Source organism: Acartia tonsa, chromosome 1 (genome assembly GCF_053477335.1).
Source record: "Acartia tonsa isolate MP-2025a chromosome 1, ASM5347733v1, whole genome shotgun sequence".
NCBI classification, from domain to species: Eukaryota; Metazoa; Arthropoda; class Copepoda; order Calanoida; family Acartiidae; genus Acartia; species Acartia tonsa.
This window is the reverse complement of record NC_137260.1, coordinates 44,099,061-44,115,632: the sequence shown is the minus strand read 5'-3', so window position 1 is coordinate 44,115,632 and position 16,572 is coordinate 44,099,061. Positions and strand designations below refer to the sequence as shown.

Below are 16,572 nucleotides of genomic sequence, written 5' to 3'. Positions count from 1 at the left end.
CATAAAAATTTGTTGCTAAAAAAGTAAAAAAATCTACATTTATTAAATGGACGTACGGACTTTCTGGTAACGATTAGAGTTGCTACGCTTTCTAAATCGTACTTAACTACTATAGGAATCGCCGTGCAAAGTTTGAAATTAACGAAAAAAGCTGTCCGTTTCAGACGCACGGACCTACCCTAATCATAGAAAAGATTCACCATTAAAAATATAAAATAATTTGACAATCTAACATATTTATTAGTACTTGAAGTAAGCTATAAGTTTCTATCCATCCTCTTTATAAACCTGCAAAAAATATTAGGTACATGAATTTCAAGTTAGGAATTAGGTAGGTTTATGTCTTGTCCATCCTTACAGTAAAGTAATATGATGTATGTTTGACCTACAAAGTTCTCCTTTACAAGTGATTCAGGGAAGGATTAACCTCACCCTTCAAAGAGAAAAATTCCTCTCCCCTACCCCTTTTACCTCTAGGGGCGCAGCTATTAGTGTGTTATAGATCAAATTTGGATTTTTGGAGGGCACTGGACAAATTTTGAAACTTATGAAATCTGACTGATTTTTAAGATTGGAAAATCTTCTGAGGTGAGTTTTAAGATGATACAGGGTGTTTTTTTTTAATAGGACAAAAATATTACTTAATTTAACCAACTTGCCATTGACAGAAGTTGATAATTTATATCTTAATTTCCTCATTGGGTTCAGGAGTTTTGTATAAGAATAAGATACTTAGCGATTTTCAACAAATTATGCCTTAAAAACCGGTTTTTCCAAAGTACCTATTTTGGAAAATTTTTGGATCATGACCAATTTGAAGAGTGTGCAAAAATGCGTATATTTTTAAAAATCAAATTGCGCGGCTTGTGTTAATAGTAGAAAAATGTTACGCATACCGTTAATATTGTCATAAACTCTAGTTTTTGGAAATATATGTATCATATTTATGCTATTTGTAATATAGAAGCTACGTTAGGAAATGTGAGAAAGTTTTAGGTAAGTTAGGACATTTTACCACGTAGCTCCTAAACTATACGTAGCACAGGAATAGTTCTTAAACACCCAAAAACTAGAGTTTATGACGATTCTAACGATATGCATAACATTTTTCTACTATTAACACAAGCCTCACAATTTGTATTTTAAAAATGTATGTATTTTTGCACACCCTTTAAATTGGCCATGATCCAAAAATAGGTACTTAGAAAAAAACGGTTTTTAAGGCATAATTTGTTGAAAATCGCCAAGTATTTTTTCTTATACAAAACTCCCCAACCCAATGAAGAAATTAAGATACAAATTATCAACTTTTGTCAATGACAAGTTAGATAAATTAAGTAATTTTTTTGTCCTATTAAAAAACACCCTGTAGAAGGAAGAATAAACATTCAAAACAAGAACAAACGCATTCATTTGACTCTACAAATATGCCCCGATTAGCCAATAGAATGACGGCATATTAATAGGGCCTAATGAATTTGTTTCTTTATGTTTTGTAGTTGAGCTTGTATTCTTCCTTCTATCTTTTGAAAACTCACCTCTGAATATCAGCTGTTAATATTACCTGAAAAGGTAGACAGCTAAAAAGACATCAGTGCAGGCTAAAAACACAGATGAACCTGTACGTACATGAAATTATCGAATTATAAAAGGAACCCTGCAAGAAATAAACCGCTTTAACTGCTGAAAGACTGCCAAGAGTAGACCAAATACCCAAAATTTTAAGCCTACAGCTTCATTAACAAAAAAGTTACAGAAATTTCAATATGATACTTTTAGTACAATAAAAATTTTGAAAGTTTTTCATTGCTAATAATAAAAATTTCATTATTAAAATACGACTTTTAGAAGCAAAACTAAAAGCTTATTTTTGTCAGAAACTTAGGCTGCCAGTAACTGATAACCAATAAAAACACCTTTTCTTAATCAGAACCTCTTTAAAAATTCGGTTTAAATTACATTTGAAAGCATAAAATCATAGCGGTAAAAAATTAAACTAATGTAGGTAATACAGATGCTCAGCTGTGATTTGTTGTTCAGCTGACTCAGACTTCTGATTGGCTGGAAATCCTAAAGGCTGGCATTCTCAAACTACAGTACTCTTAGTACAACGCAAATTAAACTGAAATTTTTTTGAATGATTTTGACTCTAAAAAATGGCGTTTTTATTTAAAAATATCAGTTACTAGCATCCTAAGTTTCTGCCAAAAATAAGCTTATAATTTTTTTCTAGGCGACGTATTTTAATAATGAAATTTTTAATACTAGCAATGAAAAACTTTCAAAATTTTCATTGTACTAAAAATATCATTTTGAAAGGTCTATCATTTTTTTTGTTATAGAAGCTGGAGGCTTCTAATTTTGGGTATGGGTTCTACTCGTGGCAGTCTTTCAGTAATTAAAGCGGTATATTCTTTGCAGGGTTCCTTTAATGAAGTTATTCAATAACTTGCTTTTTCTGTCATAAAATAAATATTAGGTAATCGTTCGTTTGTGAGTCATGCTTGGAGTCATTGAATTACTTGGGGGGGGGGGGGGTTACTTCACTGTTATCTTGTGAATAATTATATACTGAACATGAGCATCTACTCTATAATTTGCTTAGTCGGTCGGTCTATCTGTCATGCTTAAGAGTAAATCAAACTTGTTATCATAGATTGCTTTTTAATACGCATCTACTTTAAAACCAGTTCGTTAGTCTCTGTGTCATCACATGATTTCTTAATTAAAAATATATTTTTTCGGATTTTATATTGGTAAGGTAGCCTAATTTTGCTTTGGAGATCGGGAAACCACTGACTCACGTTGTTCGTTTGTCTGTCGATTATGTTTTTATCCTTATACTCAAGTAACAGGATGTTTGTCTGTTTGTGTGTCTCTGTGTCTGTACCGAAGGATCTCGCTAAACCGATCGGGTTCTCCTTAACAGGGTAGCTTCTCACAGGTCCCGGAAAGGTTAATAACTATTTTCTTGGGGGTGGGACACCCCCAACCCCCCCAAAAATGAAAAATACCCCCCCCAAAAAAAAAATTCCACCCCCCAAAATATTTTTTTTTACTTTTTCTTTTAAAATCTAAAATAAAAAATTGGGTTATCAAATTCGACTCCCTCTCCTCAAGTGCCCCTAGAGGCCTCTAGGGGGCGTAGCCGCTAGTTTATTTATAATGCAAGTTTGATGTTCTATTTTCATGAAATGTGTATTCTGCATACGGTCGCTTCTACTGCGTATTATTTTACTTGTTTTTTTATCATTTTATTCATCGTGTCTACTCTATATTGCTATTTGTCGCACTGTTATGTACTGACCTGCTAAAGTCGCTGTCCATGGCTCCAGCCACCAAGCCATTGCCTACAACAAAACATGTAGTTTTACTCGAGTTAGATAATCCGCCATTGAATCTTTTTTTGATATGAAAAATTATTTTCATTAGAAAACGCGAACAATTTTAATCAATCTATCTAACCTATTATTGAAATTTCCCCCTTTCATTTCTATCAAACTAAAGTTTGTAACCTCGTTAATGTCGGCTAGTCTGGAGGGGAATTAAAGGATTGTTTACCTCTTCAAAAAAATAATTTATGAAAATATTTATTAGAATATCCCGAAGTCCTTGAAAATTTGAACCCCAACTAACCTTAGAAAAAAATTAAGTTACCTGTTCACATCCATGAGCAAACTCGCTTCCATGAACTGGATGCCGGCACTAGGAATAAAGGTAACATTTGTTTGCCATCATTCATAATTATTGTTGTAACCCCCCACGGCCCCCCCTCCCAATTTATTTTTTAATAATTTAATTACAAACAAATTTAGGCACTAATGGATGAAAAAAATTACCTCAGATGGAATTGCCTTTAGAACATCTAGAAAGTCTGAGCCTCCAGTCGCCCCACAGCAGCCTACCTTGGTTAAAGTACGTTCAAGAGTAGGACTGATGCTATACACTAAAGCAACAGGATGTCCTTGCACTTTCTGTCTATATTTCCTTTCCTCCAAAAATGTAGGAAGGTTTTCGGCAATCTCCCCAAATATATTTATTTTCTATTTTTCAATAGAATAAAATGGCGAAGGCCTTTTGGTAAGATAACGATTACCGATATAAAAAATCAAACATTTTTATGGATATTTATAAAAATAACTTACATATTCTTGTATTATTTTAAGAATCCTTCTTGCCCTTGGATCTGTATCCCACGAATATACCAACTTTATTAAAACATCATGCAGTTCTCCATTTAAAACCTGGCAATAAATATTCGGGTCAACTGGAGTTCACGGTAAAATGTTCCTGGTAACGAATATCTCCAAAATTCTAAGAACTTTAAATGCTACTAACGGTCATAAATACTAATTATCTCGTAGTGCACATTAGATCTTGGCTTTTCCAGATTCTTTTTAGGCCTTATGCTGCTTTAAACGGTGTGTAGGCATGATGTGTACGTTCAGCCGTTTGGCAGCTAGCAACGTTTATATTCATAGATTTTTGATATCTCGTTAGCTCTTTTCGTTAATTTAGAGAATTGTCCTATCGATCTTAAACTTTGTATGATGATGTACGATGAAGGAAGCGTAGCAACTCTGTAAACGTTATCAGAAAGTCCGTAAGTCAAGGTACAATGTTAAAAGCGAGGCATCTCTATAATAAAATCATCTCATAAATTAAAGTATGTCCTTATATTTAAGCATTTTTGCAACTAATTTATGTACAATTTTGTTTCGACTTCTTGATTGATTTTTGCTTATTAAGCTTTGACACTCTACAAGAGTGTTTGTTCGTTTGTTATTCCTTCACTTTTATTGAAGTTGTCATTCTTGTATTTTGGTAATAGGCTGGTACAAAATTTAGGGAGTAAATTAACATTGATTGCTCATGCAAATTTTACTCTGGAAGAATAAATTGTCAAAATTATTTTAAAAATAATTTTATGAAAGTTTTTACTTACCAAACTGTCCTCTACTCCATAAATACAAATAATCACAGCACCTAGAAGAAAAACAGCTGGATAATAGTAATTTTTCGTATTGTTGATAGCTTTCCGCGGATAATAAAACGTAAGATTTTAGGATTAAAACAAGATTTTTTAACCACGAGGGGCAGAAGGCATTGGTTAACATAACTTGCATTAATTAAACGATTGTTGATGCGTGGAATTGTCTGTTATACGATTCTAAGTTCTAAACTATCGGATATCAATAGGTTTCGAAGCCATACTGGAAAAGACTAATTGCAAAGATATATAAAGAAAATAGCTTTATTATAAAACATATTTAATTACCTACAGTATGAAGTATAAAAAGTAAGAAATGAGATATTGTACAAATTATAAGCCCCAATCTTGACTCCTTAATAAGGCTCCACATTCCTAAAAAGAAAGTTAAATCAAACGCTTTGTTAAGGTTAAGTTGTTCTTAAATTTGACGAAATTTATTAGGAACGGATTTTATGTAACTGCTTAATATTTGTGTATCCAGTAAGATCTTTAAAAAATCTTCAGGTATTAGTTTTTTTTTCTAAGGGACAAGTACATTCAAGGGGTTACGAGTACGTAGGTGATTTCACTGCACCCCCTAAACAAATTTTCCCCCCATTTAAAAAAAATCTTGATAGGCTTTTTAAGATAAACATTTAGAGTAAGGAACAAAAAATAAAATGTAGTTCTATTCATGTTTTGTATACATTAGCAAACTGTCTATAAACTAATTCGAGAAATATAAATTTTAACCTGCGACAGAAAGGGCAGCTTTAAAGAACATTGCAACCATTATCACATACATGGCGTTCCAATATGTGTACCTGAAAATGTGTTGGTTTTAATATCATTAATCGATTTTCTCGTATTCATTCGAAACCGATTCTAATCCGGTGGGTTAGAACCGGTTTTCATCATGTAAAATTTATATCCTAGTATTGTGCGAACACAAAAACTATAATGAGTTATTAGCTTAATATGATTGAATTCCTTAGGATAAAGTGAGCTCGAAAAAATTTGTCGCTTTATTACTTAAAGAAAAAAATATATCCGCGGAAAGCCGTTTATAATACGATGCGAGAAATAATTATTAAAATAGACTTATAATATAACTATATGGTCCACCTGACCCTAAAATTGGTCATTATTATAAATTGAATCCTATCAGACGAACACCTTAGTTTATTCTTTTCTTTAAGTAATAAAGCGACAAAATTGTTCGAGCTTACTTTATCCTAAGGAATTCAATCATATTAAGCTAATAACTCATTATAGTTTTTGTGTTGTGCACCATACTAGGCAATATATTTTTACATGATATACCTAATTAACTCAAGAAAAGCTTAATTTTAAGAAATGCGACTATTTATACTGACTCAGTATGCGAAGTAAATAGATAAATTACGACCTTTCCAATTAATACCATGGCCGGGTTGTTTATTTAATGTTATCCTATCTTAGAGAGCATTTCTCTAGTTTATCTCTATTGATTTAGTCTAAAATCCAAATCTGTTGCCTTTTCCAATTGGGATTTGTGATGTCATGCATGCCCATAGCCTGGAATAAATGACTTAGACACAGACTTATTAAAGAAAAACCTTGAGGGTTAGTTTTTTTTATTCAGACATCAGTTTGGCAGTTGTACATTTTCTTTTAGAAATGAGGTCCGAAGTTTGGTGGAATGTTAATTTTCGTGCCTACTTTATTATATAATATCAATTGAAAAAATAATTATTGGGTCTGAGGAATTTTGACAAGTAATTTTTAGAGTGAGTTAATTATACTCTTACCATTTAATTTCCTGCACCCATTCCCAGAAATCTAAGTCAAACCTGCAAAGATAAAAATATTCATTATTTATCATTTTATCTTTTTGAGAACGTGATAATTCCTATAATTAAGTATCAGGATTTGTGTATGTCTGTACCGAAGGATCTTGCTACCTTGTCATAAGTCCTAGGACTATTTGGTGGAGGGTATCATCAGCCTTCCAAGAAAAATCTCCCCACCCAAAATTTATAAACTTTTTCTTTTCAAAACTAAAATTGAAATTGAAAGTGGTGGGGGCCGGGGATGGATTCCCGCCACGCCTATAAGTGCCCTTAAAGTCCTGTAGGGTTTAGCTTGAAAATAATTTTAATTTTACCTTATCCAGATACAAATAGAAAAGGTGGCTAGACTTGTAATGAGTATTAAAACCAATGCTATGTGAACAGGTAATATATCTCCACACTCATCATAACCTAATCAAGAAAAGATTGCTTAAAATAACAGGTTTCTTATTTATAGGACGATAACATCAATTATTTCACAAGATTTTTTTAGAAACGCGATAATAGTTATTTCTCGTATCGTATTATAAACGGCTTTCCGCGGATATAGAATGTACAATTGTACATTTCTATAATCGTAGAAAACTGGATATAATACGATGCTGGACATAGTTTTTTCGTATTCATGAGAACCGGTTCCTATCCACCGGATTCAAATGAATACGAGAAAGACTTTTACATGCTTTACTATTATTGTATTTGATTTAGAAAGACATGTCTTACCATACTTTGTAGAAATGGGCGTAATTTAAATTGTCTAGATGTCTGCATGGGCACTTAGAGGGATTTTTATGATGAACAAAAGAACTCAATTTAGAAAATAAAATGGTAGAAATGGGGTATTCCTGTCCAGTTTTTTGTTTAGGAATGAATATTTCTTACCCGAGGGAATAAATGATGGACCGATAGCATAAAAATGAGTTTTTGTTTAAATGAGAATGATATTCCTGTCCAAAAAACTGGACAGGAATATCATTCTCATTTAAACAAAAACTCATTTTTATGCTAAATTATATATATTGAAAATAAGTGTTCTTTTCAAAAAAATATTATAAATATGAAAAAAGGAGATTATTTTCTTTCTTTTAGTAATTAATAAAAATTATAAAATCTTCCAAAAAAATTTAAAAATCTTCTGAAATCATACCAGGGATATAAATGAGATACCAGGGAAATAAATGAATATTTACATCCACTATTTAAAGGGTTGTTTATATGGGAATGTATATTTTAACTTACAAATCAATATTTAATGAAAGAGCATTGTTAGAAAGAAAAAATCAACAAAGTTAGTCTCAGGTAAAAAACAATTAAACTTGTGATACTTCGGACCTCGGAAATGGCTTAAATTTGTCCATAATTTACAGGGGTTATTTGATTGTTGTTATAAATTCTAAAGAGTTGCATTGTCACTTTGAGATGATTTTAAAAGTAATTATAATAAAGGTACTAAGAAAGAGAGGGAATGTCTGATTGAGCCAATAGGAGAATCGCATCGGAATTTACATTGGATCTCATTGGTTGAAATTATGTACACATTTTCCTACGAAGGCATGTTTTTTTTCATTTCATACATACATAAAAGTCAGCTGTTAACAGTATATTTTCTTAGTAGAAAGCTTTGCGGAATCAGAATTAATTGCCCAAAAATTTCGTTTACAATTTGAAAGCTTGAAACAAAGTTGGATTCTTAAAAAAAAGTTAGGCTGGCAACTCGCTGGTGAGGCAAAATTATTTTTGTGAAAAATCCTCTAAAATCGAATAAAAAAATTTACAAAAATGAAATAAAATCTTAAGAGGGTTATTAACATATGATTTTGTTTAATTTTTGTAGATTTTTAATGTGCTTTTGGATGATTTTTCACAAAAATAATTTTGCCTCACTATCGAATAGCGAGTCTTTCATTTTTTAAGAATCCACATCAGCTTGAGTCGAAAGTAAACAATACTTTTGTCTGCTAGGAATGTTCTCTCTTAGATTTGACGAAAAAAGGGTTCAGAATATTCTTCTACTCTTCTATTTCTATTGTAATTATCTTAATTATTATTTTAAGATTTTGTATGACAGTACACAGGGATCTAAAAGATCGATAAATTGATGTAAATCCTGAATGACGATACAAAAATTATTTCATTTGTAGATTGAAATAAGTGGTTGAAACGTTTGGATAATTAACTTATTGAAACAACCCACCAAAGTTCAATGAAATCCTAAAGTTGTTATCCAACGAAGGAGTTAAAGTTATTTTAAAACTTTGGAACCTTGTTTATTGTTTAATAAATAGTCCATTGTCCCCTCCCTCCCGGCCCTGGATAGTACAAGAATTTTCCTCAAATCATTAACTTACATAAGAAAGGTACTCTTGAATTTCAGTTATGCAAATAAAGATGTACATTATGTGTGTATGATGAAGGATTAATTCACAGATAATGTTACAAGAGTTAAGTAAATATGTTTGGTAGCATCACTTGAAATGCAATTGGACCAAAAATGTTCGGCCTTTATGTAGTTTTGAACTTTGATTAAATACCAGAGTGAAGGTTATTAGAAATATTTTTTTTTGGCATTTGCATGTCATTAAGGACCTCAAAAATAATGGCATAGAATAATGGTCTCCGAAAATGTTGTTTTCACACTTAGTGAACTTCAGCAGATTGTAATGATAGATTTACAAAAAGATATGAATATAATAAATAGTTTACTAAACAGCTTTCGGTGGATAGTAAAAAGAAAAATTTATGATGAATTTCTTTTGTATTGGCCCCGAGGGACACATTACTCGGGCCAATAAAACAGGGATTAATTCTATGATTTTTGTTATCCATTTTTTAGCATCTACATATATTATGATGCGACACATGATTTTCCAATATGGCCCAGATTTGGTACTAATCCAGCTGAAAATAATCGGATTCAAAGCCAAAATAATTTTCAGCTTTTATAGTGACTGTGTGTATAAACAGAAGACAGTCTGTTTTAATAACTATGATATTTGGCCTTTTAAACTATATTTAAAGTCTTTATACCCAAGCTTTCCTAAAATACACCTTATTTTTTAAAAACTAAGATCTTAAAAAAAGGGTAGGTGTTACAAGATGATTATTAACGCTATAAGGGATTTTGTTATACATATATTTGCATTTAAAGATTTGCATATCCTAATGTCAGTAACCTCACTTTTATCTTACAAGTTAATTAAGTAGTACGTGGGATTTTTAAAAATTCATTTCAGATTGATTTAAATAATCGCGGCTAAGAAGCTGCCTAATCATTGAGCGGCTTGCTTGCGGTTACAAATTAGGTCAATGAAAAGGTGAGTTTTAGATTGCTAAAATAGGCGGCTCTGTTGTGTATATTAAGAAATAATCTGAAGTACTTAGTTAACAAGATGTCGCGCGGTCTGTATGGCCTCTCAGATCCCTTAAACGGCTGGACCAACTGTCCAAAAATTTTACGGAAGGTTTAAGGCAAGTTGTTGAAACAGGTACTACAACCCTCATATAAAAAAAATCCCCCAACGAAAATTTTTTTTTCAATAACAAAAAAATTTGATACTCTTCAAATGAATATCCTTCCACCCAATTTTTGAAGTTAATGGTTCTATCGCACAACTTTAATAATACAAACCTCTCTTCCTGTATTTATCAGAGGTTATCAAACTCATTTTTTTCTGAAAAATTAAATAAAAAGTTAGTATCATTATGTACAAAAAAAATAATTGTTATTTTAACCTTGATTGTGACTGGTTGCAGACTAAATTTAATTTAAATCTCTTCTTATCTTTTTAGCAATAGTTTTCTGCAATTTAAGTAGCAGGCGCCCGCCTTCATGCAGCAAGGTCTCTTAAATTGTACTTTGGTAATTAATTTTAATCTTAAATAGATTTTAAATTATCTTTTTGATTAAAATCTCAATTTTTTAAAATTTGATAAAGACAAAAGATAAAGGCAAACTAGGAATACCATTGATATTTTTTTCTAATTGGTGTTAACAAAATTTAATGCTGCTATTTTATGATTAGGTATTTGATTCAATTACAATAAGACAATCTACCCCCCCCCCCCCCCCCCACCTTATTTAAAAAGAGCCATCCTATCCAGGGTTAATTATGTTGATGAAAGGATTAACGTTTTGTGAAGTGAGTTTATCTGCAGCAGTTTGCATTCCATGTTTACACACGGATAATATTTGATTAGGTAATTAAGATATGGAAGCAAACTCCGTGGGATAAGTCTCCGGCTCCCAGAAGGTTCACTGTACACATAAGTAACATATTTCAGAAAAAAAGGTTAGATATTTATCCATTTTAATTAATCAATAATAAAATCTAAATTATTTTTTTAGCAATGCAACTTTTTAGAAGTTTGTGTCTGTCTGTCCGCCCCTTTGTTTTTCGGTAATGTTAGGGTTGTCCGATTGTATTACTTTCCCTTAATACATTTTTACAATTGTAAAAAGGAAATTAGCATGGATTACTTGACAACGACGAACTCAAAGCACTAACAGTATTTCGATTGTGGGATCTGATGGCAAAATAATGTTGCGAAGATGAATATCCTTGTACTCATGTTCTACTTGCATTTATACAGTGCGTGCACAGGGTTTTGCCTGGGGGATGGATTTCTTTATAGGATGAAAAAGGGGAAGAAAATTTAATAGGTTTTGTTAAGATTCACCTTCCGCACGCTTATGCATTTATGATTATTTGATGAATATTTTATGTTTGGACAATTATATTCTCTATCTATTTTTCTATGTAATTTATTTCTCTTTACCTAACATTCTCAAAGTTGGCTTTATATTTTGCTTATCATTTCAAACAACTTCGCTAATATTGAATGTAATCATCTTTGTTTAAATTTCAAACTACAATTTGATTCTTCACAAGTTGCATTAAAATTACTTAGTATCTGTCACTTTTCCCTGACAATTTATCTTAATCCTTTCTTCGATCAAACCAAGAATGATTTTTTTAGAAATAAAATACACAAATTATTGAAATTATTTATTTATACATACAATTTTATCAAAAAGTATAAATATAAGAGACTATTTTCTAGTGTATTAAAGTTTGAAATTTGATTAATCATATTTTAAGCCAAAACAAAGCTTACTTTCATAGCTAAGCTACATTTTGAAAGTGTTCAATGGATAATATTCAATTTGAAGGTGGAAGACTGATTAGTATACGAGCTGCACTCCAAAATTTTATCTTCATTAAATTGCATTATCTTGTCAGGTGCAGTATACACAAAATATGGATCAAGTTGAGAAAGGTAATATTATGCCTTATGAAAACACTACTTTTCCAACCAGTTTAAAATTCTTTCTCGTCCTTTGCATGGCCATAGAAAAATTCAAAATAGTGATCTCCAAAAAGATTTTTCAATTAAATGGCTTTTTTGTGTGTTCTACCTACATGATCCTACAACATAAAATCAGATGTACTGAATTTTAGTTTCCGAAAGTGTACCTAGCATCCGCGTCCTATTTCAATATTTACTACTAGCTAAAAAATCTTCAAACTTCCAAAAAAAATCTAAATTTGAAAAATTAAAATTTTGAATGTATAATGTAAAAATGATTTATACATTATACCTATAGCTTTTCCCCTTTACCAGAGTAGCTGAAAATAGCGTTTGCAATAATTAGGTTATCTGCTGTACAACTTTGGAAATTGAAGAAGAAATAGGCAATTCATTTCAGCACATCTAAAATCAACCATCATTTGTTAAGGAAAAGTTTTTGATAACAGTATTATATTGCAAAAGAATTGTCCTGAATATAAAAGTAACAAGATGTCTTTCAAGGAGTTGATCAATTTGAGTCCCAGACACATTGCTAAAATATCTATTGCCGCTCTGTCTTTTAGGGGACACTTAACATAAGATTGAGAGAATGTCTAGGCCCATAAATAGGCGCAACTCATAGAAAGGTAAACCAACATTAGTTCAGTAAATTAAGAAATGTATGAATCGTCCTCTTGATTTCAAACATCATGATATCACCATTATTTACCAATATCAAATCAACCAAATATCTTGTACATTCAGATTTTTAACATCTGACCAAATATTAAGTTTTTTTTCAGACTAATCCAAATTAATTGAAATATAAGTGGAAAAGCGTCAATGTTAGGTATATTCATATACAAATTAGGCAAGGACGTCCAAAGGGGAGGGGGGCTAAAGCGGTGATTATTCCCCCAAATGAATTTGCACCCGTATATTTTTTTTAAATACCCCCCCCCCCCAAAAAAAAAAGCTTGGATGTCCTTGAAAGTAGGGTCAACCTAATTTGTAGATATATATAGTTAAAGCCTGCTTGAGATTGGCATACCTAAAGTAATATGGTTTTTTCATATCTATAATACAAAGTAGCTTGATGTCTGTCTGTCCGTCCGTCCGTCTGAAGCTTAAGATCTCGGTAAGCACTGAACCGATCGGATTCTACTCTTCAGGGTATATACCTATTGGTCCTGTGGTGGTTTTAAGCTATTTTCTTGGGGGGTGGGACGCCCCCAACCCCCCAAAAACAAAAAAATCCCCCCTCTATTTTTTTTTTTTTTTGCTGAAGATTTCCTTGGTCTTTTATGTTTTGTAGAAGATTTCCTTGGTCCTTTATGTTTTGTAGAAGATTTCCTTGGTCCTTTAACGAATTTCGCCTTAATTTTTTCACCACCTCTTGTGGCAAAGCCGCTAGTTAAAGTATAAAGGTCTGGGTTGACTAATAGGATTCGCACAAATATTATGTTTGTATATTTCATAGTTTTTGAAAAAATAAGTATATAACAACATCAATAAAAGCGAAGCTAGGAAAATAAGACATCCAGACAAACGAAAATTAGCCAATATATATTTACATATCAAGACTTGATTATAGATATTTTTTGCTTACAACATTTTCTCTTATCGTTAGAGGATTCATTATTTCATAAATTATGAAATTAGGATAATTTGTTATGTAAATAAATCTTGCTAAAATATATTCAAAATGGACTTTCTGGTATTTATTTAGAGTTGCAACGCTTTCATAATTGTACCTAATTGTTATAGAACTCAACATCCAAACTTTGAAATCGATAGAAAAATTCTAACATGCCTAAGTTAACGAAAAGAGCTAACCGTGACTTACGGACGGACCTACCCTAATTATAGAAAAGCTTCGCCTTTGAAAATATAAAATAAATTTGAAGAACTAAAAAATTTATTATTGCTTGTAGTAAGCCGATTAGGTCTATATGTTACAGACGGACGGACGTACCCTACTTTAGAAAGGCTGTGCTTTTTCAAGAAATTATTTTTTGAAGTCAATTATATGAAGATTGAATTTTATCATGTCTGAACTGTGTTAAGCTACTAACTAAATCACTCTATGTACTTTCACATTTGAAAAAACGGTCCTATGACAAACTCAGGAGTGGACACTTAACCTAACCTAACCTATTTTAGACCTTCTTTTAGGTTTTTTAAATGCCTAACCCCTGCGGGAGCTTATTTGTACATTCATATCTTAACCTAACCTAATCTGTATAGAAATACTTAATTATATTTATATTTTAACACTCCTGCGTTTGGGACTCCTGCGTTTGTCCTGGAACCGAAAAAAAATTTATTTCAAACTTTTTTATGTAAATACTAAGAAGTGATTTTTGGCTTTTTACTTTCATTATGGATATTCTTAACTATGTCAATTATAAAAACCTTTATGCTTTAGAAAATTTTACGTCTATCATTTCTTTTTTTTTCCATATAAAAAATCCTCTTCATATCTCATTTTTTCTTTATAAAACTTTACAGTTCTTTAATATTCGTTTTAGAAAGTAAAAAAACTTTGTATGTGTTTAGTTAATCATTTGTGGATTTAATTGTCCTATAGATTTAGCAGTAAAGTACAGATGTATTACACAGACAAATACCTCGCCCAAGTTGTAGCGACTTGGCTGTCTTTATATTTCCGACGCTACTGGCTGATATCCAAAGACGAAATTAAAAGTCGGCAAAGGGACCACACCCCGTGGGTAAAGACACATTTAGCTCATGCCCCCTATATTCTTTGACTTGATTTAGAAGCAGCTATGGATGGTTCATCCGAAGAAAAAACTATTTTACTCAAATAAAGTATATTTTATAAAGTTTATTTTCGCTTACTTCTATTTGTAATTTCTATTCATATATATATTTTTAGATGGAAGTTTTACATTTTCAAAATGACAATGTAATTGTACAGCTAAAAATATATTTATTATATGTTCTTCTGAGATCCCATATTCATAATGCCCTATTAAAAATGATTAGCGGGTGTGCTCCTAGCAACTAGGGGCTCTGTAGTTGAATGACAGAGAAGAAATAGCCTAAAACAACCCCTGGAAATTTTTGAAGCTGCTTCCCTAAAATGGAAACTTCAATCAGTTCAGATACTATCGAAAAATTAAGCTAAAGACAAAATAAACCTTACTACTTTGTATAATAGGATTAATGAAATAAACCTACTAGAGACTGGTGACTAACATTGCCTAATTAATAAACAAAACCTTTGATTTATTGCCCAATAAAACAATTATTTATAACTTTGTTTAAAAAGTAATTGACCCCCAGTAGAACTTTTAATCTTTGTTCACTGTTATTTTGATTAATCATACCTTTTTTAATGCATGGATAGATTAATCAGTCTTTAATTTTCATCAAACATCTTTCGTGATAGGCTAAGGTTCAAGCTTGGTTTCAGTCAACGAGGCCGATGAAATTAAGCGGCGACTGCCGCTGTGTCATACCTAATTTTGCGGTGGAAAAAATCTAAAACTAGAGGCTTTATCTCAGGATTTTAAAAATACCATTGCGGATTGTCCTTTAGTATTCAGCTTTCAGTCAGTCTAAAAAGCTCAGTTTAAGCAAATTAGAGATATATTCACCTGTAATTTTCATATCCCTGTAGCCTTGTTATTATGTTTACTTCATTTATATAATAACACGTGGTTAGTGTTACATAGGTAAAACAAGGATGACAACATGCATAAAAGCGAAGCTCCGAAACGGTTGGACAAACGAACATTAACACTTAAGTCTCAGAACTGAATAAAAATCTAAGAGTCTAAACAAAATCTTAAGTAAACTTGTTACAAAACTGCTGAAATCTAGGATACAATTTAAGGACATACTCACATTTTAGGACTTAATTATAGAGATGTTTGTAATAGACGCGTGGTCATTCTAAATTAACGATAAGAGCAAACAATTGTGGATGGACAGACCGACCCTAATTATAGAAAAGCTTTGCATTAAATAAGTTCATGATACCCTAGTTGTTCAATCTTAAACCTGATTATTATAATTGCATAATGCATGGAAAATCACCATTATAAAATCTCCATAGTAATCAAGTTAGGAGTATTTCTAACGCATAAACTTTTAGGTAGTTGACTTTAGAAGAAAAAACTTCTATAAAAAAATCTTTAGATTCCTTAAAAGAATAAAATATTTAAAACAAAAATAAAAAATTACCTTTGGTTTTTTATATAAAAATAGTTAACTTTTGATGTTCTAATAACCTTAGTTTTGTCTGAACTTCTTAAGAGGGAAAAAATGGAAAAAAGATTAGCAGGGGTCCAAATATTTCAATAGGGTCAAGAAATTTGAATATGCAATCATTAATAACACATGCTTGAGTGTTTCCCAAAAACTGCATTAGAAATTGTTTTTAAACTTATTGAAATAAATAAACAAAGAAATGTACATAAGGACATCCCCAAAATGAATAAATTTTTTTAG

General features: G+C 31.4%; 1 protein-coding gene across 2 annotated transcripts; it reads right to left on the bottom strand.

Moving 5' to 3' along the window:
* Positions 1–219: 219 nt before the first annotated feature.
* Positions 220–10,621, bottom strand: LOC145320808 (tetraspanin-2A-like). 2 transcript variants are annotated; one of them, XM_080162836.1, is made up of 12 exons: positions 10,433–10,621; positions 7,119–7,215; positions 6,763–6,804; positions 5,726–5,796; positions 5,279–5,365; positions 4,946–4,986; positions 4,146–4,244; positions 3,840–3,905; positions 3,658–3,705; positions 3,308–3,350; positions 1,565–1,601; positions 220–288 (listed from the first exon to the last, which is right to left on the bottom strand). In XM_080162836.1, the coding sequence occupies exons 1-12, from the start codon at positions 10,503–10,505 to the stop codon at positions 258–260; spliced, it is 735 nt and encodes a 244-aa protein (XP_080018962.1). In that variant the 5' UTR covers positions 10,506–10,621; the 3' UTR covers positions 220–257. The 2 variants fall into 2 exon arrangements, with proteins under 2 accessions (XP_080018962.1, XP_080018961.1); XM_080162835.1 differs by having other exon boundaries at positions 1,565–1,619; positions 10,433–10,618.
* Between the last annotated feature and the right edge of the window lie 5,951 nt (positions 10,622–16,572).

Coding starts and splice junctions, on each gene's coding strand:
- LOC145320808 (XM_080162835.1), bottom strand. CDS start 10,505: ATGATACTAACTTTTTATTTAATTTTTCAGAAAAAAATGAGTTTGATA. Junction 5,797..6,762: donor TGGGTGCAGGAAATTAAATG/GTAAGAGTATAA, acceptor ACACATTTTCAG/GTACACATATTGGAACGCCA. Junction 1,620..3,307: donor ATGGACAGCGACTTTAGCAG/GTCAGTACATAA, acceptor ATGTACGTACAG/GTTCATCTGTGTTTTTAGCC.